The following is a 24,247-nucleotide window of genomic DNA, read 5'->3' as shown; positions in this document are numbered from 1 at the left end:
AATGTGTTGCTGGAAAAGCGCAGCAGGTCAGGCAGCATCCAGGGAACAGGAGAATCGACGTTTCGGGCATAAGCCCTTCTTCAGGTCTTCAGCCCTTCCTGAAGAAGGGCTTATGCCCGAAACGTCGATTCTCCTGTTCCCTGGATGCTGCCTGACCTGCTGCGCTTTTCCAGCAACACATTTCCAGTGCATGATTTCTGTCCCCATTCATGAAGAAGCTCTTCCTTACCGGGCTTCCGAAAAGCAAAATGGCATGTACACAGACCAGGTCAGTCACAGAAATAAAGACATAACTGATGGATTAAACAGAAATAAATAGTACTTGGACACAAAACTGCATAGGTAATCTCACACCTGCAAGTTTCTTAACATGTCCAAAATCCATAGCAATAATATTTGAACTAGGAGACAGGAACGGCTAAAGATCAGGTTCAGGTATCACACTGGGATGAAAGAAAAGTTTGCATTTCAGTGGCATTTTCCATAACCTCAGAATCTTCCAAGGTGCTTGGCAAATAATTGTCTTTTTAATTTTCCAATCCATGTCTCCCACATTCAAGAGGTTCTGAGCGTATTTGATGCATTATTGCTTCAGGGAGCATGATGAGGTCTGGCTTGATCAATGTGATCTGTGCACCCCGCCATTGTAAAGCTGCCCATTTTTCTCAGATCATCCTGCAGGACAAAGATAACTTTGAGACTGTTTTCTGAGTGACCAATAATCTGTATATAAACTCCTCAGCCCCAATAAGGATGTCATGATAATGACGGAAACAATTTCTTCAATCACTCCTCCTGTCTCCATAGCCATTGGCGTTCCCTCCCTGCACCCTCATCTTGCTCAGTTTCTCTCCTGTTCCTCATCTTTCCTTAAGTCAAATATTCCTCACTCCCCCTTAAGATATTGGTCCCTCCCTCAAACACTCATGTGACGAGGAATTGTGAGGCACCAACAAGTGGCTCAGTGGTTAGCACTGCTGCTTCACAACACCAGGGACTCAGGTTTGATTCTACTCTGTCTGTGGAGAGTTTGCATGTTCTCTTTGTGTCTGCGTGAGTTTCCTCTCAAGTTCCAAAGATGTGGACTGGCCATGGTAAATTGCCCATAGTGGCTAGGTAGATTAACCATGGGAAGTGCAAGGTGACAGGAATAGGGTAGTAGGGTGTGACTGGGTTGAGAAAGTGAGGTCTGCAGATGCTGGAGATCAGAGTAGAGAGTGTGTTGCTGGAAAAGCACAGCAGGTCAGGCAGCATCCGAGGAGCAGGAGAATCGACGTTTTGAGCCAGGCCCTCCATCAGGACTGGGTTGGGTCTGAGTTGAGATATTCTTTGGAGGGTTGATTGGCCGAATGGTCTGATTCCATAGTGTAGAGATTCTATAAATCTTTCAACTCTGTGTCTTAAAGGTATTAACGACCAGGTCACAAGGAGTACACTGACACCTCCCTTCATTCTTGAGCAGTTTGAAATTAAAAAGGCATGATATGACCATTTAATAAATAAATATTTTACTGTGTATAACTTGGTGTAATGAATAAACCAGTCAGATTTCTTAACAAGACAGTTTTATTTGCAATATTCGCCCAAGTAGCAAAAATTAACTAAAGGTTTAAAAGACACAAAGAAATCCTTCTAGCCTATAATGCAAAATAACACAAAACACAATTCCCCTCCCTTGTCTCCATGTATGCAAAAACAAAATGACAACAGAAATTTGCAAAGTATCAGATCTTAAAACTTGGCCAAGTAAAATTTGAGTCTAGGAAAGATAATTTGTAGATTGTCTGAAACTCGCTGAGAGGTAAAGGGGCTCCTTCCACGGTGACAGTCATCACGGTTGGTTGATGTTTGTTTCTCCTTCTGAAGACATGATGTTGATTCAGAGTTCTCTCTTTTACAAACTCACTGCTTCCAAATTAGGGACAATCAATCAGCGTGGCTTTGTACACGGAAAATTGAGTCTCACTAACTCAACTGAAATTTTTGAAGAGGTGACAAAGATGATGAATGAAGGCAGAGCAGGAGACACCATCTATATGGACTTCTGCAAAGCAATTAATAAGGTACCACTTGCTAACAGTCAGTAAGGCTGGATTAGATGGAATGCAGGGGGAAGCGAGCCAATTGGATACAAAATTAGTTTAAAGGTAGGGAACAGAGGGTGATGGTGGAGACCTTCAACCAGCAGTGTGCCACAAGAATTGATGCTGGTTTTACTGCTTTTCATAATTTATATGTGATTTAGATGTGAAAATATGAGGCATGGTTAGCAAATTTGCAGATGAGACCAAAGTAGGTGGTGTAGTGGACAGTGAAAATGATTAGATTAGATTAGATTAGCTACAGTGTGGAAACAGGCCCTTCGTCCCAACATGTCCACAATGATCCTCCAAAGAGTAATTCCCCCCCCCAATATCCACCTAACATTACAGCATGGCCAATTCACCTAACCTACACATCTTTGGACTGTGGGAGGAAACCGGAGCACCCGGAGGAAACCCACGCAGACACGGGGAGAATGTGCAAACTCCACACAGACAGTTGCCAGAGGTGGGAATTGAACCTGGGTCCCTGGCGCTGTGAGGCAGCAGTGCTAACCACTGTGCCACCTAAGAGTACAACAGAACATTGATCAGATAGGGCAAAGGACCAAGGAGTAGCAGATAGTGTTTACTTTAGATAAAGGCAAGGTGTTGCATTTTGGTAAGGCAACCCAAATAGGACTTCTACAGTTAATGGTTAGGTGCAAAATTCCTTTAAAGTGGAGTCAGCAGTAGACAGGATGTTGAAGATGAAGTTTGGCACACTTACCTTTATTGGTCAGTGCACTACATATAGGAGTTGGGAGGGCGTGTTGCAGCTGTCCAGGCCACTTTTGGAATAGTGAGTACAATTCTAGTCTCCCTTCTATACGAAAGATATGTTTAAATTTGAGAGAATGCAGAGAAGATTTGCAAGGTGGTTGCCAGCATTGAGGCTAAATAGGGTGGGACTTGTTTCCCTGGCGAGTCAGAGGCTGATGGGTGACCTTATAGAGGATTATAAAATCACGAGGGACAAAGTCTTTTTCTGAGATTTGGACAGTCCAGAACTAGAGGGCATAGGTCTAAGGTGAGAGGGGAAAAGATTTAAAAGGGACCTAAAGGACAAGTTTCACACAGAGGGTGATGTGTGTATGGAATGAGCTGCCAGAGGAAGTGGTGGAGGCTGGTACAATTTCAACATTTAAAAGGCATCTGGATGGGTATATGAATAGGAAGGGTTTAGAGGGATACAGACCAAATCCTAGCAAATGGGGCTCGGTCAGACTGGGATGTCTGGTTGACATACATGAGTTGGGTCGAACTCTCTATTTCTGTGCTATGTAACTCTGACTTCATAGAAGGTCTTTCAGAAAATAAAGAAAAAGAGGGGGCAAGGCTATTGCCCTGTGGCTATTTTTCTTTGATTCAGTCACCTCTCTGAATGTTTTATTGACTGAACAACTCCATTACACAACTTGTGTTCTCCACCCATGTAACGTTTTGGCTGCTGTAGTGTTAAAAAGTATTCTTTGGAAAACCTATATTACAAGTAATTGCTTAGTAGTACAGACTTGAACATTGCTGAAAAAAGATGCTGTTGAAGCTCATAACGACATCAATATATCCAGCCAATTGTGTGTGTATATATATCTCAATTCATCCAGACATGACATTGTAAATTAATACTTTCAATAACATGTCTTTATAAAAGAAGTAATGCGCGTTATCTTAGTGACAATGTGAGTTAATATTCCCTTGTCACAGCTTTCCTACCACACGAAATTTCATTTACTCAGTCCTTCATTTGAGTGCATGAAGTGAATCATGAGTGAATCACCGTGTCAGTGAGACTCCATTCTCAACCACGGCCATCCCACTCTTTCCTCAAGGTTACCAGGCAATCACAAGACACTACAGGAAGAGACCTGAAACTGAATATACCAAGCATCTCTCATAACACTGTTTTGATTCATTCATAAACAAAGCTGGAGTTAGCGAGTGCAATGCAGCAAGGGTGGAAAGCTGTGAAGAGCTGAAGGTGAGAGTATTTTGCCAGGTTTGGAGATCTCTAACCTGACAAAGTCTCACCAGAATGATCATTTTGGACAGGGATGAGAAATTTCTTCACTGAGAATTGAGAACCTTTGGAATACTCTAGCATTGACAGTGGTAGAAGTTCAGTTGATTGCTATATTCAAGCCAGAGATCAACATGTTTGGACACAAAGGAAACCAAGGAAAATATGATTAAGGGCAAGAAAGTCACTTTGAAGGAGAAGATCAAACACAATCTTATGGAATAGCGAAGCAGGTCAGGGAATTGTAAGGTCTACGAGGTACCTCATCTTCTTACATTCTTCTCACTTCAGGCACTGCAGCAGCCAGGGCAGACTGGTTGTTAATACAGTTAAAAGATCAACAGGAATGGGAAAAGTCTTGGATTTCATCAGTAAATTAGAGGACTGAGCAGGTTGAAGACAAAAGCCTGCTATCATATCCTTTGGGAATCTTGAGGCTATGGGCAATAAATCTGGCTTTGCCCACCAGCAATCAGATTTTTTTTTTAAAAAGATCCAGAAGTGAAAAATGAGCAGATTTCTGCGTGTCCCCAAGTCCGGCAGTTGCACCTTCAACTTGACCAGAGAGTTCCAACAGCTTGTTGCTGAACCCACATCTAACCTGATAGGACGGAGCAGTAATGTGAAAAAACACTGGAATCTATCAAGCGTTTGGAAGAAAGCTTTTTAACAACTGCACTGATGGTCGTTAATCTAAGTGTACATAAGGGCAGCTCTGTTTCTGTTCCACTGTTTCCATCCCATGAGCCCAGAATGTATATGGAAAAGGGACAGTTGAAGCAGCTCCAACTTCACCCTGTGTGGGGGAACAAAAACTTCAGAACATGCATCATTCACTTCTCAGAAAATCCCACACCTCCTACAGTACACATCTGGCTGAAGCCATGAAAAGCACAACATCAATACAGGTTTGTTTGTTCCTAAAGAAGGCACTTCCTGGAGTGGGTACATCAATTATAAGATTTCATGTATTTTGCTGGTGATGAGATAAAAGTTTGTAAAATGCAACATACTGCAGAGCAACAAACAGTTCACAGGATCTCAGTGGAATCATTCTGTCCTCAGCATCAAAAATCTCAGACTCAAACCTCAATTGCAGAGTTGAGCACATCATCTGGGATGACTCCAATGAGGTGCTGCACTGTCAGAGGCTCAGCCTTTCTGGACGAATCACCACACCAAGCTCCTGGGTGATGGGTCCTGTGATTCATCCTTGCCTGGCTTGAAACTTGATAATTACTCCTGAGGTGCCGGGAGATTTCTTTCAGCACCTTAAAAAGATGCTGTAGAAATTCAAGTGGTTGTTGTTGCGCAGGAAGCATTGTTTGATGAGTTGGAGCATTGACTATGCTTTTCTGAGTAAGCTCTTGCCACGTTCTGGAGAGGATAGCTCAGAGATAGGGACAGGGACACTCTTCAGAAACCTCCACAGGCAGAACGACCTCTGCACTGCAATCAACAAGAGTACCCAAATGCTGCAGGTCTCCGCACATTTTACACAGACTCCTTGTCCTACCCCCATCTTTATTTTGCTTGTTACCAGGTTTTGCTTGCTCCCAGCACACTCTCCACAAAGCCTTATGATTTTTTTTTGAAGACACTTGAAATAATTACAGCCTTTTCAAAAGGCAAACAAAATGATTATCTTATTAAGTGACCACTGGCTGTTTAATGTTCCCAGCAATCCTTGTTTTTTGAACTCTCAAAGGGCTTCAGCAAATCAATGGCTCTCACTTCCCTGGGATGAGTAAAGCTGATGAATATATAGTCAGTTAATAACTTTGGGTAAATTAAGTATTTCCAACTATAACAAAAGTGTAAACTCAAAACATCGCTCACAAGTTAAATTCATTCCACCTATCCAAAGGAATCCTTCTCCAAAATAATCTTGCCTCATATTTTAATCCTTTTCTTGACAAGGAAAATAATCTTTCACTTCAATTTCACAGCAGCACCATCATAAAATAACAACAATTTTACATACAGAATCACGCAGAATCATACAGAATCATGCTCTGGGTGTCCAACTTTGGGAAGAGTGTGATGACATTAAAGAAAACACAGAAAAGATATGGTTCTAGAGTCAAGAGTGTGGTGCTGGAAAAGCACAACAGGTCAGGCAACATCCGAGAAGCAGGAGAGACAACGTTTTGGGCAAAAGCCCTTCATCAGGAAAGATGGGCTTTTGCCCGAAATGTCGACTGTCCTGCTCCTCGGATGCTGCCTGACCTGCTGCGCTTTTCCAGTACCACATTCTGGACTCTGATCTCCAGCATCTGCACTCCTCACTTTTACCTCGAATGGTTTCAGAGTCAACGCACTTTAATTACAAAGATAGACTGGACAGATAAGGACTGTTTTCTTTGGAAAACAGAAGGTTGAGACGAGCTTTGATGAAGTGTTCAAAACTATAAGGGGGTCTAGACAGAATAGATAGGGAGAAATTGATCCCATTGGTGGAAAGTTCAAGAACAAAAAGGACACAGATTCAAAGTAATGGCGATACAAGCAAACATTTTCACACAGCAAGTGGTTTGGGTCTGGAGTGCACTACTCAAAAGTGCCAAGAGGGAAATGGAATATCTGAAGAGGAAGAATGTGCTGAAGAAGAGGAAAAAGTGGGGAAGTGGCTATTGGCTAAATGTTCCTATTGAGAATAGGGCAAATGAGATGGGGCAAAAGGTTGCCAACTGTTCAAGAACAATTCTGTGATTCTGAGTACACCTCTTTTTGTTTTGCATTTCCAACTTTTGAAAGTAGAATATCATCTATGATTTGATTTATTATTTGTGTCATATGTACCTAGGTTTTGCATACAGTATGGGTGGATCATACCATACAAAGTGCATGAGCAATAGAACAGAGCGAAGAATACAATGTTATGGCTGCAGAGAAGGTGCTCAAAGAATGAGATCAACATTAAGTTAAAATTTGAGAGATCTATTCAGAAGTCCAATAACAGCAAAGATGTGTACATGTGTACACTTTGTTATGTCGAATTCTGCACTTAGAGTTCCAGTGCAACCTTGAGTTGGCAGACACAACCATATAGAATAATAACATACAATGTTGATAGGAAATTTTCTCTGGATATTGAAAATGCTGCTCATCCACACTCTAAGATTTATGATCAGTAATGGATGGATCACATTTTAACAGTGTGTTAATGTCACTTCAAGCAGAATTAGTCAGTTGACAGTACACAACTTGAGCACCACTGGAACAGAAAAGGCATGCTTTGACACTTATTTTGTCATCATCAAGACAGAATCACAAAAATGCTAAATTTCAAGGGAACAAAACTTTCTACTTCATGAGAAATAATGTTTGATTTGTCAGCAAATTGGATATGATTGGTCAAGACATTGCCACAGTCAAAGTATCAGGGAGCCATTGTTGCTGATGCTTTAGTTTGTTCAATGAACATGCAATTTCTGGACAATTTCCTTGTGTTTGCAGACAGCAGGTCCTACTTCATCCCTACTACAACACAGCGACAACATGGGACTTGTCTGTACTCAAACAAACCCAGCTTGCAAAACATACAACATAATGTCTAATCTTAAATCAAATTCTGTGATTGGATAATTCTTGTGGAGGAATCCCAAGCATTCTAAGAGTTACTCTCAAATTGATTGAGAATGTATTTATCAAGCATGTTACAATGTGGGAGTACTTGTGACTCTCCTGAATGGGTCTCCAATGGGAGACCTGCCTGGTTGGTTCCCTTTGTGGTAGTTTTCATACATTCTTGTCAATCACATTGCCACTGGCCTTTTGGGAACAGCAGTACCTTTTGATGCTGGCTGGCTAAACAACCGGAAGAGAAAAATGGCCATTTGACCTGCATGGATCGAGATACTATGCAGTGGTATCAATTGAGAAAGACTTGTAAAATGGAGGGCTTTAATCACCCACTTTAGCCTGAATGGGAAGCATCCGGAGAATACATCTCCCCGAGGTACATTAATGGTAACGATCTGCAAAATGCCACGTGCCGGTGTCATGTTAGGTCCAGCAAGATCACCAGTGCTGACAAGAAATCCAACTCCATGTAGACAGAGACACACAAGACAGACCCAAAACACTGCATGTCATTTCTGACAATGACGTGGATCCAGGTGTCAGGGATCTAATTTCAGGAGAGAGAGGATCTAATTTCAGGGTAGATGTTGACATGTCGTTTATGAAAGTGGATGTAGAGATGGCCCACCCAATGAAGCAGAGATGCTCACCTTCTGTAATGGTATTTACATACATTAATTTACAAATTAATGTGACTGAGGCAGGTAACATCACTGTCAGCAATGAGACATCTTGAGCACTACTTGAGCTGTCCTATGACTGTACCACTGTGTAAGAAGTCGTGATACATTACTCCATTTAAGAATTATTTTGCACAGGCTCTAATTCACTCCTTCCAACTATAGGCACTTTTTGTGTCCACTTAATTTTAAAAAAAAATGAAATTAAGAATACCGGAACTCGGTAGTCCAAATGCAATAAAAGCAAGGACGATCATGTGATAATGTCATTGCATTAAATGTAATGGAAGATGACCAGCAAAACATGTCATGCCCTTCGATCGTTCCATGTGAGAGTTGATGTTTACAACTAAAATTGACCTTGACCAACATGGGTGCCATAGACATACAACATTTGGAAACTGACAAGTCAAAGAAGTAACAAAGAAATCTGTGGCGTCCTAACTACAAAAACACCAGAGCAAATTTCTGACAAATGCAGGACAGAATGGAACTCCTGCATGACTGTACAGCTGCCTCTATACAACGAGGCTAGCGAAGATAGCTTGGAGGCTGTACCCCAGGATGACAGTGAGGCTCACGAGGTGGTCACTCAAGAATCAAAAGGATTATTGGCCCTCCAGCCAATTCTCAAAACACCCTGAAACAGATCATCAACAAACCCAGGCTGAAGACCTTTTACAGAAAAAGGTGATGCCAAGGTTGGAATGCTGAGATTAGGGCTGGCGGGAAGAATCACAGAATTCTTAATATCCCAGGGCGAGCCAGCTAAAGTTAACCCCAGGCCAACAAATCCAAATGTAAGAAAGTCTAAAATGCATGGCAGGGAGAAGAACACTTGTGCAAAGCAATGATGGGCCAAAAAGAAAGAGAGGCTGAGAGAAACTCAAACAAAAACGTAAATTGCTGGAAACAACTCAGAATATCTGGCAGATCTGTGGCGAGAAAGCAGAGTTAACATTAGGGTGGCTTTCAATGTAACACAAAGTGACCGAAGTGTCCTTGGCCACTGGCCAGAACAGCTTCTAGTTCTAGCTCTCAGTCAAATGTGGGTCATCTGTTGCTTGCTGAATGAGGCCTTTTTAGCCCTCCTGGTATGGTCTTTTTTCCTGTTCTCAGTTAAATCAGCATTGCTGCCAGAGATGTTGTCATATCAATAACCAACTTAAAACCTTGTGCAAGACACTCCTTGGAGTGTCCCTCAAGGTCACTCATTAATGCTTGTTGGAGATTAAGTTTTTCAGATGCAGGGAAAAAGGAATTTGCCTGGACACTGCACCTTTCCTGAATAAAGCAGATCACAGGTAACAATGGCTCCTGAGTATATTTGCCACAGCAACATCATGACCAAGCACAGCCAACTCGTCAACAAATCAGCCACCACCACACCCCTTTCCTCATTAAGGGTATATTGTTGTTCCCTTTGAAGTGGGGTATTCTTGCTTCTGTCCTGATAAGTACATGACCAAACACCTCTGCAGCATGTCTCTTTCCTCAGCAAGATCTAAAAGGGAGTTGTCTGACAGGCAGATAAGTAATGATCATAAGCTCATTTGAAATCTATGCTGTTGTTTAAATCTAACTCATAACACATTGAATATTAATATTCTAATTTTCTAGAGGTTAACATTCAATCCTTTGGAAGCACCACCCATTGCTTGCGGTCAACGTGCTTCTATTGATCTGATTGAACCCAGAAAGACAAGTTTCTAGGTTTGATCTCGACTCTCTGTTGAGCTCAGAGAGGTGAGCTAAGTATGCTCTAATCACTTGAACCATCCTGGGGGGCAGAGCTCAGCCTGAACTCTCACTCCATTTGTTAACTCGTGAGCCTTCCTTGAAAATAACTTGTGCAAACTCTCAAATGTGAAGCAGTAATAGGGGGTACCTTCATATTCAATGCAATGAGCCCAATTTCAAAGATGTCTTTGTTCCCTACTCTGTGACAAATGTCCTGAATCACAGACTGACAAGCATCTCCAGGAGAAAGGCCCTGAAAAGATAGATAAACATTCATAGCCACATTGTGTAATGTTGTTAAAAATTCCTGAAAACAATAATGCTGAAGGTTTCAAATAAACAAATCATGCAAAACATTAACTGTTTGATAATATTTCACACATTAAAATTTATGACTGGGTCAGCAAAATATTAAACACAAAGAATACATGATATGCTCAGTAAAAATGAGCACCAGGCTTGGACAAAAATGTTCACTTGGAGAAACACACAAAACAAAATTATATGAACAGTTAACATTAAGCACCAGAACACACGAGCAAAACTTCAGAATTTAACTGCCTCAGGGTTGGACAGCAGACCTCAGTCGTGCATGATCCTGGGGTGTGCAGACTGCCTGTAGAACCTCTACTTCAATGTTATGGCGGTAGACTGCGGAAAGTAGGAGAAGTTTTCTTCTGTTTTAAATTCCAGGATCGAGTACTGAAGGGCAAACCTCTCTGAGAAAAACACAGGGTGTGGGGGCTGTTATTCCTACCCACTACTCCTTGGTGCTTTGAAGAACGTTACACTCCTCTGTCCCTGCTCTCGCCCATTCCAGCTAACACTCGCGTTGCCTCTGTGACACCAACTCCACTGACGTGATGATCCTCTCGAACCAGGGGGTCATATCTGCTGCCAGTATTTGGCAGAACACCCATAACACAATGAGATGCCTTATATACAGCCTTTGTACATCACAGTTAGCAGACTGGTTGTCCGATTCTGATACCAGTGAAGGGCTGATGAAGGGTTTATGTGCGAAACGTCAATTCTCCTGCTCCTCCGATGTTGCCTGACCTGCTGTGATTCCCCAGCACCACACTATTCCCCAGCACCACACTCTCGACTCTGATCTCCAGCGTCTGCAGTCCTCACTTTCTCCCCTGATTCTGATACCAACTATCCCTCCCTACCTCCATTCCCCACCTCTCTTCCTTCCTCTTGAGGATGGAGTTGATTAAATCAGATTAGATTAGATTAATTACAGTGTGGAAACAGGCGTTTGGCCCAACAAATCCACACTGACCCTCCGAACAGCAACCCACCCAGATCCATTCCCCTACGTTTACCCCTTCACCTAACACTACGGGCAATTTAGCATGGCAAATTCACCTGACCGGCACATCTTTGGACTGTGGGAGGAAACCGGAGCACCCGAAGGAAACCAACGCAGACACGGGGAGAATGTGCAAACTCCACACAGGCAGTCACCTGAGGCTGGAATCGAACCTGGGTCCCTGGCGCTGTGAGGCAATGATGCTAACCACCGAGTCACCGAGTTGGGGGTAATATTCAGCCCAAAGTTTCTTATGGTGAACAGATGTTATGCTGGCTTTCCTGAAGATTGTGACATCCTTCAGACTGCGCAATTAAGTGACTCACTTCTTTTCCTGCCAATCATTCAATGAAACCGCACTCAAATCAAACTTTCAAATATATGTCTGAACACAATACCTGCTTCATCAGTTGAACAACATGGAAACTTGGGCAGAAACACATGATTTTATCTCCATCACCAGTGGCTCCAATTTAAAGAAAAAAAGAAATATTGTTGAAAGACATTTGAATATTATGTCTATCAATTTGAAATTGAATTTTTAACATATCCACATGATCACATTGCAATTGAAAGATGAGGCAATGGATGAAGTAACATGATGGATACCCTGAACCTGCTATTTGTTTTTATTTATTACCAATTGGAGCAAAACATTTCCTTCAGGAGATAATGCCAAAGGAGGCTAGCATTAGCCAAGACAAAAGACCCTGTGCTCCCTATCATCATGTGAAGAAAAAGTAGGTTTCGGGTTCAGTGCAGGACTGAGGGAGACCTGCACTGTCAAAGTTACTCTCTTTTGGGTAAGATGTTAACGCAAAGCTCTGCTGCAATGTGCAAGCAGGTAGGAAATAACTTGTGTCTAATGAACAGTTCTTTTGTGCTCAATCAATAATACAGTCAGTTTAAAAGGTCATTCACCTCCTTTGCGTTTGGGCGAACTTGCTCGGTTTAAACTGGTTGCTGATTTTGACCACATCATAATAGTGACTGTGATTCAAAGCTAATGCACTGGATGTAAAGGATTGTGGATATGGAGGGGGACAATAGTAAAAGGATGAATACTTTTTTTTAAACAATGTCACCATGGAAAGTATCAAATAGAAGTCAAGCATTTTGTAATATGCAGAGACAGAAAAGTGAAGGGCCATCCTTTACTCCAAAACTCTCATACCACTGAGCCAATTACAGAGTGACACAAACAGACTGGAAGCAAATTTCTTGGGATGTTTCTTGCAAAGATGTTGACTATGGGAAAATTGTAATGAGTGAACCAAGTGGGTTTTATGACGACTTGTTAGTTTTGTGGTCACCATCATTGATTTTATTAGTTAGAACAGTGGAACTGTATAACTCTCTTTACCAATCAAGAAGCTAATGTGAACGACAGCAGCCGACAGCAGTGAGAAAAATAATTTAGGAATGATGAAGGACTTCTGCCAGAATCAGTATCAAATGAGGAGATAGTCGTTTAGTCATAATTGGTAATCCAGGCTATTCCACTAGAAGTGCAGGTTTAAATCCTACCAAGAGACCCAGTGGAAGTTGAAACTAACTAATAAGATCAGTGATGATGACCACAACACGAACATAAATAGTCATAAAATCCACTTGGTTCACTCATGTCCTTTAGGGAAAGAAATCTCTTGTCCTTACTTGGTCTGGCTGACATGTAAATCGAGACCCACGGCAATGTGGTCAAATATCCTTGCAAGATACACAGCTCAAGGGCAATTGGGGATCAGCAACCAAAGTTGGCCTCGCAAAAACCTGAGCAATCACTGAAATTAAAATGAACATGAAGACCACCACATCTGCTTTAAAATCTTTCCATGCCGAGACTGTTTCTGTGCAAATGGTTTTGGAGATCTGAATTACTCTTAAACAACTGGAAGACAGACATTCCTTATCCTAAATAATAATATTCCCAAGGATGAAACACAGATTTTAAGGAAGGATAGCTGCATAATTATCAAAACTACCAACAAATATTTCTTCTATCAAGTGCTACATATTCAACCACTTAATTAAATATTACAGTATAATAAAGCCAAACTAAAATATAAACCATTAACGAGGTGTCTGCTCAGGTTTTGCAACTTTATTCTTCCATGAGATGTACGCATCACTGCCGAGACCAACTTTGGTTGCCTATCCCTAATTGCCCTTGAGCTGTGTATCTTGTGAGGATATTTGACCACATTGCTGTGGGTCTCGCTTTACATGTAGGCCAGACCAAGTAAGGACAAGAGATTTCCTTCTATAATAGACATGAGTGAACCAAGTGGGTTTTATGACGACTTGTTAGTTTTGTGGTCACCATCATTGATTTTATTAGTTAGAACAGTGGAACTGTATAACTCTCTTGACCAATCAAGAAGCTAATGTGAACGACAGCAGCCTACATTGCATAATTACATTTTCTCTCTTGTAACACAAACCTGTTGCATGTTAGTGTTTTGTTATTAAGAAAAACTTAACCATTTCAATTTTTTCTATAAGATAACAGCTTCTTTCTGCTGCCCCAAAGTCAGCAGTTTATTCTTGTCTATTATACATTGTATTGTGAATGTTTTCTATGTTTATCTAAGTATTGCTTAAAAGGGATGATTTTTGATGCATTGTCAATGACCAAAGATGAAGCATGCCACTTATTTTCGAGCACGTACCTGCAGCAGCTCCTGCCTAGAGACAGTAACAGTTGTCACAGGCTGATTGTGGTTCAATTATCTTAAAAATAAAAGCAAACCAGGAAAAGAAAACAATCATTTCAGAAATTTTGTAATTTATAGGTTCCCAATTTAATTTTGATTCTATTTATGATCCTTCAACCAGTTTTTCCCCAGTCAAAATGGGAAGCGAGTACTGTCGTTCTAGATTAAGGCTTGCTCTGCAAACGTCATGTTAATAGTCACTAAAGGATGCTCATAAAATGTCCAACTTGTCATCTCTCACAGAGAGCCTTAATTGCCCAAGGGAATGAACCATATGATATTGTTACAGGCCCCGATTAGCGGTCTGGACATGCAAGGTCAAATCACACCACGAGGAGTCAGAGAAATTTACTTTCAACCAAACACTTGGGATTAAAGAGACGGTCATGAAGCCTCTAAGTTCTTCTCAGGAGGGAAACCTGCTTTCTTTACCCAGTCTTGTCAATATGTGACTCTAGACCCACAGCAACTATGTTGACTTAACTGCTCTGAATGGCTGCATCAAAAATTGCTCTGGACAAGTCAAATGGATTAGCTGGACAAAGCATGCAGTAATAACCTAGGCACTGTCTAGTATAATGGCACACCTTGTTCAGTTGGACATGTAAAAGTAATATATCACCAGTTTTGATGGGTCAAATTCCTGTAACTCCCTCCATTTGATGGTGCAGCTGCACTGACACCACTTAGACTACAGTGCTTCAGGCAGCAGATCAACATTGGAGATGGACAAACAATACTAGTCTTACCAACAATGCCCACATCCTATGAACGAGTCTTAAAAAAAAAGGTCAATACAACTGTATCAAATTTATGCTGGCTTGGTTTTAATCTATTGATTTGGGAAGTGTGACCAGGTACCTGTTTGAATACTATGATGCTAGATCATGAGAACAAAAAGCCAAATACCGTGGACACTGGAAATCAGTAAAGAAATACCAAGTGCTGGGAAGGCTGTGCAGGTTTAGTAACGTGTGTGGTTACAGAAGGTCAGAGTCCTGAAGTCTCAACTTGGTTTTTCTCCCCAAGATGTTGCCTGAACTGCTCAGTGTATCCAGCATTTTCTGTTTTGATAGCATTTGGCAACACTGCATCAGAAAAGGATTATGGCACTGTTGCTTTCAAATTCAGTTAGGATGACATTGTCAACTTATCAACATTAACATAAATGAAAAGACTTTTCTCACTTGGCACATTCAAATCATGGAAGGTACTTGCCCGATTGTCTGCATATAGACCACATCCAGGCAAAGGTGAATCACCAACACGCCCAGGGTCTTTGAATGGAGCTCCAGATGTTGATACACCTTAACAGTTCAAAGCAAAACCATTGAAAGCAGGTTTGTAAATTAAAAGTAATTTCTGGATCAGACTAAAGATAGACCATAATTTCTTGCTATTTCAGAATCATACATACCTACAGTTATATTCTCCATCTCATCCAAGACAATCAGACCTAATAACAAACATAAGCAAACATTATACCGAACAAATGGCTTTGAGACATATTAGTCTTGGAGTCCATTATATTCGAACTAATTCCTGCAATTGTAACATTTCTTTTAAACATACATTAAATTGTTAAAGATGGTATTCTCCTAGTTTGAGAGATCTGCTTTTCCCCATATTGAATTTCATGTGCCACAACTTGATTCATTTTAAATATTGACTCTTGGTGGCTTTTTGGAGAAGATAGCAGCAGTGGTACAATGAGTAATCTAATGAATAATGCCAGATATTAATACCAGAATATTGCTCTGTGAACATTGACTCAAATCCCACAGCAGTTGATGGATTTTAAATTCAATTAATTGATGTAAAGGGTGTGCAGAAGCAAAGAAACCGGGGTTCCCAACTGGTCCAAAAGTGCGCCATAAGATGGCTAAACAGGTTCATTAAAAATAACGACAAGACTTTCTGCTTCATACATCAGGACATAGAGTATAAGAACAAGTAGCGTGGAGCATTTAAAAGACAGCGGTTAGACTTTGGCTGCAGTGGTGTGTACAGTCCTGAATGCAACACTGTATAAAGGATGTGAATGCATTCGTGTGAATAAGAGGTAATGAGAATGACTCCAGGGATGAGATAGTTCAGTGGTGAGGTAAGATTGGAGGGGTTGGGACTATATTTCCTTGGAGAAGGCTAAGGGGAGACTTAATACAAATTTTCAAAATCACGAGGGACCTGGACAGAGTAGATGGGGAGAATCTACTCCCACTTGTAAATGGACCGAGATCCAGAGGGCACAGTCTAAAAGTGCTTTGCAGAAGAAACAAATGTGTTGGGAGAAAGAAACAGTGAGTAGCTAGGATATGAAATGTAGTGCCCAGGAAGGTTCAATTCAGGTATTCAAGAGGACATTGAATGATTATTTAAACAGAAACAAATGTTGAGGGTTATGGGGCAAAGGCAGGAGAGTGACACTAGTTTAAAACATTCAGACAGGCAGTGCAGACATGAATGGCCTCCTTTGGCACTATGACAATCTGTGAAGATGTAATGGAATAGAGAGATAGCACAGGAAAATAGTTAGCTGAGATCTAATGGAGTGGTGATGCAGAAGAGATTGGTCTACTCCCAGTTCCTGCTCAGAGGTTCATCAGCCTCCATTTTTGGACAGGCACCCAATGACATACACCCTTACTCTTTTTTTTTTCGTGTGACCTAAGAATTTGGCAGTTGACATGTGAGAGTTACTGAATCTGTGCCATTCAGATGGACCAACATCAATCCCTGGGACAGTCCATATAACATATACAACTAGCCTGACCACATCTTCCTAAATAATTCCACTATTCGCTCTCATACAGCCAATTCCTCACCCACTTCCATGTTTAGTTTGTAGCATCCAGACCATGAGGCTGCAAACGTCTTTTCAAGTAGAAGTTCATCGAGGAGCTTCCAAAACTCTGTATATACTAGATGAGTGGTCTTTCTAATGATACTGGTGTCAGCACCAGGGTGGGATCATTGGCTCTGTGCCCAATGCTGCGGCAGCAACATATCTTTTCTGATCTTTCAGGGACTGTTAAAGCCAACACATGCCAACAAGCTTGCAGGCTTCAACATCTTAACCCTACCTGTGCAGCAGCGCTTGGTCTCCAGTTGCCTCAGATACCCTTGTCATTGAGCCAAAGAGATGTACAGCATGGAAACAGGCAGTTTGGTCCACCTCGATCACGCCAACCAGATATCCTCAACTGATCTAGTCCCACCTGCCAGCACTTGGCACATATCGTTCTAAACCCTTCCTATTCATGACCCATACAGATGCCTTTTAAATGTTGTAATTGTACCAGCCTCCACCACTTCCTCTGGCAGTTCATTCCATACATGCACCACCCTCTGGGGGGAATGTTCCCCCTTGGGTCTCTTTTAAATCTTTCCTCTCTCATCTTAAACCTGCGCCCTCTAGATCTGGGCCCTCCCACCCCAGAGAAAATACCTTGTCTATTTATCCGATCCATGACCTTCTTGAGTTTTAAACCTCGATAAGGTCACCCCTCAGCTTCCAACGCTCCAGGGAAAACAGCCCCAGCCTATTCAACCTCCTCCTATAGCACAAATCCTCCAAACCTGACAACATCCTTGTAAATCTTTTTTGAACCCTTGCAAGTTTCACAACATCCTTCCTGTAGCAGGGAGACCAGAACTGCACACAATATTCCAAAAGTGGCCTAACCAATGTCCTGTACAGCTACAACATGGGCACCAATGAGACCAATGCGTCATCACAATTAGATAAGCACCATCAACAGGTCCACATAGAGGTCAAGACCAGACAGCAGATGAATGTTAAAAACCAAAGCATTCCACACCCTCCTCAAACCCAACTTGCCCCTCCTGCAACAGTAGCAACAGGGTACTGTTTAGTCAAATAAGGATCCACAATGAAAGTCATTCTTAGTCCCAAGGGATTGCCTAGGAGAAGTTGGTTTTCAATATCCCACTTTAGTATATTCTTGAAATAAATCAAAGTTGGGAAGGCAGGATCTGCAACCTTCAAAACATTGACCAGTCTAGTGTAACTTTGCTTTAACATTGGTCAGTTGTTGGAAGCTTAGCATCACGCCGTGTTTTAATGTCATTTTTAGTCAACGTAATGTTGGGATTCCATGCTATTCTTCAGTGGCTTAAACTGCTCCTTGACCCTTGATCCCAATGGTGACCTTATGACTTGTGGCTGCTTTCAGAGCTTGACTCATGGACTTGCCCCTCACCAACACACTGGCATGCTGACACTGGTGCTGCCTGACTCGGATTGTTGTACTTGTCTGGAACTGCATTCCCATTCAAAATACGGATAATGACTCACACTGGAACTCTGGGGTTTGTGAAAATGCCAAGCTGGGTTTGGCATAACCCATGTGTTTTTTGTTTAAATGGTCCTGCATCCTCCTCCACAACTTAAGATTCACAGCTATGTAATATGTGCCCTGGGTCACCAATGCGGATTCAGAAGGAGTGCTTAGTCTAAAAGGTAGAGAGGCTGCAAAACAGAGTATCAACAGCAGGAAGATGCTTTTGGAAGTGGGGGAGTATTTGAACCAGTGGGTTGGAAAGAAGAAAGGCCCACAGTGACCAGGAAGGTCAAAGACTGGGATGCAGGTGAAGAGACTCAGCTGTTCGAAGGAAATACTATACAAAATTAAAAGGTGAACAAACATTAAATTGTTTTCAAGCTATTTCATTTACCAAAGTGAAAAGTTTACAATAAAAAGCCCTTCAATTTTTAAAGGTAGAACATTAGAATTTCTGGTTTCTTGAATGTGTGAAGTCCTTCAGAACCCAACCATAGCTTTTACATTTGATTTAATGGGAAAATGTGCTCATTTAGAGCTGTTCCACTTTAAATTGCAATTTTCAGGAAGTTAAAGTGTGGACTTAATGTACTAGGTTAATTTCATATAGATATTCCTCAAATTCATCCCCATTTATTTTTCCCACTATCTGGAAAAGGACGGGGTCTGTAATTGTCACAGGACTTAAGAGCAGGAGTAGGTCATTTGGCCTTTTGAACTTGCTGCAACATTGGGTTCTTGTCCCAATTCCACTTCCCAGTCCAATACCCTTGGTTTCCTTTCTGGTCATAAAATTGAACGCAACCTTGAAGAAATTCAATTACCTAGCTGCCACTGCTTCTGGGGAAGATAACTTCTCAAATGAGACTTTAGAACAATCAATGACAATTCCACAGTTACCATGAATGAAATGAGATTTCAACTACAATGTTGTTTTTATTAATTAGCAAAGTATTCCAAAAAATGAATCAGAATTCCACCAGCTTGTTGTGGGATTTGAACCCATTTCCTCAGATAATTATCCTAGTCTTGAGGATTATGAACACCAGTACAATTGCCACTATATTGCCATCTCTACCAGGTCAGGAAGTGAGATCTGCATGGCTTCACACAATCAGTCTGAGGCTCAACTTGCCAAATTAACGTATTTTCACATTTCATTATAACTGAACCAACTATCCAGGCTTGTTATACTGGTACTTAATTTCAACTCAGCCAAATTGGCTTGGATTCCAGATTATTCATCATCTTTCAATGATCGTACTAACTCTACCAAAAGGTATATAACTGCTTGCATTGTCTATCTGTCAGAACCATTATTGTGGATATTTGGGATCAATTGCAGTTTATGGCAACATGAAGACATTTTGACTAGTTGCACTATTGAAGGTTTATTGAAGAATCCCTTCTGCTCCAGATAGCTTTTGGTTTAGTTGTAATGCTTTAAGTTTTAATCAGAATGAGAAAGTTTAAAACATGGCTCTAGCAAAATGAACAATACCTATTTGATTACATTGATTTAACTAGCAAGATTGACTGCAGGTTGTAATGATACTCTAGAATTATATAATGTAATAAGGAAATAGCTTCCATTTTGGTATTGTTATAAAGCAGAGGCTGACCTCCCCCCTCTGAGAACCGAAAACCAATACACTCAAAGAGGAGTCCCCTACGCTATAATCTGTAGAGAGAGTGAAAAATGCTTAACCTGCTACTCACCAAATTCTAGTTGTTAAATGAAGTACATCCCTGACACTCACTTTAAAATCAACAAGTACCAATTTATTTATCTAGCTCTAACAGTGAGCAAATTAACTAAACTATTAACAAACCAAATAAATCCCTTCCAACTATTCCTGAGTAAAACAAGATTTTAATGGTATGCTGTTCCAATAAATACAAGACCCACTCATATCACAAAAACAGAAGCCGAATTTAGTCCCTCAAAATTATAGCCAGGTCACGTGCCTTCCAGAATGTTATGCGCCTTCTCTGTCGATTCATCTGTCAGGAATGTCTTCTCTCTCATTGGTACTGTTGTTATTTAGATGGTGCTTTCTCTAATACATAGATGACTGAGAGCCAGCGATTTTCTCTGAGAGCTGAGGGCTGTTAGCTCTAGCGGATGGCTGTTAGCTCTCTGTCTTTTTTCAACTACCCCCTTCTTTTATACCCTTGATGACATATTAATATTTCTTAGAATAGGATCGGTTCTATGTTGCCAAAATCATAAGATTTAATAGGGTTTTGGTATCTAAGGGCCTGGTTCAAATTGTTTGGTTAAATTCAAAAGGCTGTTGTCTTTGTTAAAAAAAAAGATTGGCCTGATAACTGTACGGCCTTTCAATACAAATGTTTCAATTCAGGTCCTCTCCTTACTCATAAACTTTGCAGTGGTTTGTCATAGATGTCCATTTTAAATCTCCAAGTCCTGAAAAAGCACCATCTTTAAAAAGGACCATGCAATGCTCCCCTCCCCTAGCATTTTATAAACACCAAATTTTAACTGCCTTCTTCCCAATTTACAATTACTCGATCTAACTTCGCAACAGTACGCAAGACATTTCTTACCTAAAGTGTCATGATTTTTGGGAGGGCTCTTGCGACTCTGCAAAAATTCCTGAACAAATTGAAACTATTTTTTAAAAAAATTCATCAAAAATGAAACAAAGAGAAAAATCTTAAGCAAAGTATTTGCACAACTAAGGACTTCATGTGAAAATTATGTACTTGGAAAAATTCCTGGAAGCCTATGTGTTTTCTCATTTCCCTTCTGAACCCACCTTGCAATGCTATTAAAGTAAAACATTTGACAAGCATATATAATTTCATACATTTATAACCTATAAATGAAGCGGCATCATAATTTAGTGATGTGTGAATCCAGAATATGCCATAAATTTTAATAAGTCTCCAAACCTATAAATATAAGACGATAATCCTTTACATAAGAACAAGAAATAGGACCAGAAGTAGTCTATTCAGCCCCTCAAGCCAGCTATGCCAGTCAATAAGATCACCTTGATGTGCCACAGGTCTCACTTCCTCTTTCATGCCAGCTCATCAAAGCTTTTTAAAGTATTGTGGACTTGAGGGCTATCTACCTCCACTTTAAATACTTACTGCCATCCAGCTTCCACAACTTGCTGGGGTAGAGAATTCCAGACATTCACTGCCCTCAGAAGAAATTCCTCTGTATCACAGCTTTAAATGAGTGTTGCCATGTTCTGTAACTAATTCCTCTAGTTTGAGATTTCCCCACTGCTGGAAACATCTTCCCCACACTATCTTGTTAAATTCTATCAGAATCGGGTATTTTACTAAAAGAATGATTGCTCCTCATTCTCTAAACTCAAATGATTAAAGAGCTAAATAGTTTAACTATTCTTGATAAACCAAGCCCTCCAATCTAGGAATCAACCCAGTGAAACTCTTGAACTGCCTCCAGTGCCTACAGATCTGTTCTTAAATACAGGGATCAAAACTGCACCCAGTACTCCAAGTGCAGTCTCACCATCATCCTGCATTGCGGTGACAGGACATTGCTACTTTGGAATTCCAACCCCTTGCAATGAAGGCCAAAATTCCATTTGCCTTCTTAATCACTTGCAGCACCTGCATGCTAGCTGTTTGTGTTTCATGTATAAGAACTCCAAGATCTATTTGCACTGTATTTTTTTGGGAGTGTCTCTTGATTGAAATAGTAGCTTGCCTTATGATTGTTGAGAGTGTGGTGCTGGAAAAGCACAGCAGGTCAGGCAGCATCCAAGGAGCAGGAGAATCGACGTTTCGGGCTGGACCCCTTCATCAGGAATGAGGCTGGGAGCCTCGGGGTTGAGAGATAAATGGGAGGGGGGTTGGAACTGGGGTGAGGTGGGGGAGGGGAAATGAGAAAACTGGTGAAGTTCACATTGATGCCCTGGGGTTGAAGGGTCCTGAGGTGGAAGATGAGGTGTACTTCCTCCAGGCACCGGGTGGTGAGGGAGTGGTGGTGGAGGAGGCCCAGGACCTTCATGTCCTCAGCAGAGTGGGAGGGAGAGTTGAAACGTTCGGCCACGGTACAGTGAGATTGATTGGTGCGGGTGTCCTGAAGATGTTCTCTAAAGCACTCTGGAAGAAGGCTTCCAGTTCAACCCCAGGTCATCAATGTGCCTTCAACCCCAAGGCATCAAGGTGGTCACTCCTTCACCACCCGAAGAACGCCTTATCTTCCGCCCCGGGCAGGGTGAGGGTCAGAGGCAAGAGCAAAAGTGATTTTCAGAGCCTCTTAATCACCAAGTATTCTTCCAACTGCCTCCAGGTTGGGTCAATTGGAGGACCCCTCAACACAGTAGGTTCATAGCCATGGCTTCCCAAGCGAGGAATAAATCAATAAATCCAATCAAATCTTTGCCATCAACCAGCAAGGTAGGTGGTTGGAGAAAGAGGTGAGTTGAGGTTCTTAAGTGTCTATCAATTGATCACTTAAGGACTTGAATTGCTGACAAGACAAGAATTTTGCCCATGGACCTTTGCTGTCCAGCAGTGAAAAGGAAATATGCTTCATTCTCGGGTCCACTCATTCAACTGTTTTCCCTTCTCGCATTCTCTCCTTTTGCTCCCTTTTTCAGGTCCCTATTTGGTTTGAAGGATAACAGAGTTTAAACCTGTTCTTATGAGGCTCTGAGTGTACTTTCAAGAAAAAAAAAAGATGTTTATTGCACAATAAAAAACTGTATCCCATTAGAAAATAACGATTGAAACAATTTCAGCACGACATCAGAAAAAAAATTTGTCTTTTTCATCTCAGCAATAATCTTACTGACATTCAAATTTCAGTAAAGATCCATTCCTATCTCCTGGCAAAGGTTTCTGGCTCAGCTGCAATTACTTCCTTTTGGAAAATTGCTGCACATACACTCAATGCTATCTTCTTGAAAGAATGTTTCTCCCTCTGACTGTGAAAACAAACTCCTGACTCAGACTATGACTTAGCATGGGATCCTTAAAACCAAGTCTCCAACAGCTTTGTAGGATGACTCTTAAGGAACACTCCCACAGCCTCCTGTTTCTGGAGCTTTCTTCTCACTGACTTGTGAGCATCTCAGGACGATTCCCAGCCATGACTGCTTTGAGATTGTGAAGACCAGCATCTCTGCTGTTATGGGCCTCTGTCCACTGCATGAACCTTGTCTGGATCCTGCTCCCTCTCTGACAGTTAGAGAATTCATCAACAAACATCTCAACAATGCCCTCCCGAGGTAGCTTGCTCGTCACTTAGCAGTAATCACAACTGTTATTATTATGTTGTTATCTACATAGTCACAGATACGTACAGCACGGAAACAAACCCTTTGGTCCAACTCATCCATGCCGACCAGATATTCCAACCTAATCTAGTCCCATTTGCCAGCACTTGGCCCACATCCCTCTAAACACTTCCTATTCAGATACTCATCCAGATGCATTTCAAATATAAGACCATAAGACATAGGAGTGGAAGTAAGGCCATTCAATCATGGCTGATGCGCATTTCAGCTCCACTTACCAGCGTTCTCCCCGTAGCCCTTAATTCCTCGAGACAACAAGAATCTATCAATCTCGGCCTTGAAGACATTTAGCGTCCCGGCTTCCACTGCACTCCGTGGCAATGAATTCCACAGGCCCACCACTCTCTGGCTGAAGAAATATCTCCGCATTTCTGTTCTGAAATGACCCCCTCTAATTCTAAGGCTGTGTACACGGGTCCTAGTCTCCTCGTCTAACAGAAACAATTTCCTAGCATCCACCTTTTCCAAGCCATGTATTATTTTGTACATCTCTATT

General features: G+C 41.4%; 1 protein-coding gene across 6 annotated transcripts in view; it reads right to left on the bottom strand.

Moving 5' to 3' along the window:
- The window catches only part of zgc:153169 (uncharacterized protein LOC767799 homolog), a 57,882-nt gene that overhangs the window by 6,507 nt on the left and 27,128 nt on the right, over nt 1-24,247 (bottom strand). The window contains exons 4-10 of one of the 6 annotated variants that reach the window (XM_043696682.1): nt 21,014-21,062; nt 15,556-15,594; nt 15,357-15,445; nt 14,094-14,109; nt 11,823-11,893; nt 10,255-10,359; nt 194-675 (exon numbers count right to left, since the gene is read on the bottom strand). In XM_043696682.1, coding sequence (XP_043552617.1) covers nt 592-675; nt 10,255-10,359; nt 11,823-11,893; nt 14,094-14,109; nt 15,357-15,445; nt 15,556-15,594; nt 21,014-21,062 — 453 coding nt within the window. In that variant the 3' untranslated portion in view covers nt 194-591. Of the gene's footprint in view, nt 1-193; nt 676-3,460; nt 4,898-10,254; nt 10,360-10,379; nt 10,826-11,822; nt 11,894-14,093; nt 14,110-15,356; nt 15,446-15,555; nt 15,595-21,013; nt 21,063-24,247 lie in introns of those variants that run through there. The other 5 variants (XM_043696680.1, XM_043696681.1, XM_043696683.1 and 2 more) reach the window with 5 other exon arrangements.

Source organism: Chiloscyllium plagiosum, chromosome 9 (genome assembly GCF_004010195.1).
Source record: "Chiloscyllium plagiosum isolate BGI_BamShark_2017 chromosome 9, ASM401019v2, whole genome shotgun sequence".
Lineage (NCBI taxonomy): Eukaryota > Metazoa > Chordata > Chondrichthyes > Orectolobiformes > Hemiscylliidae > Chiloscyllium > Chiloscyllium plagiosum.
This window is presented reverse-complemented; position numbering and strand designations above follow the sequence as displayed.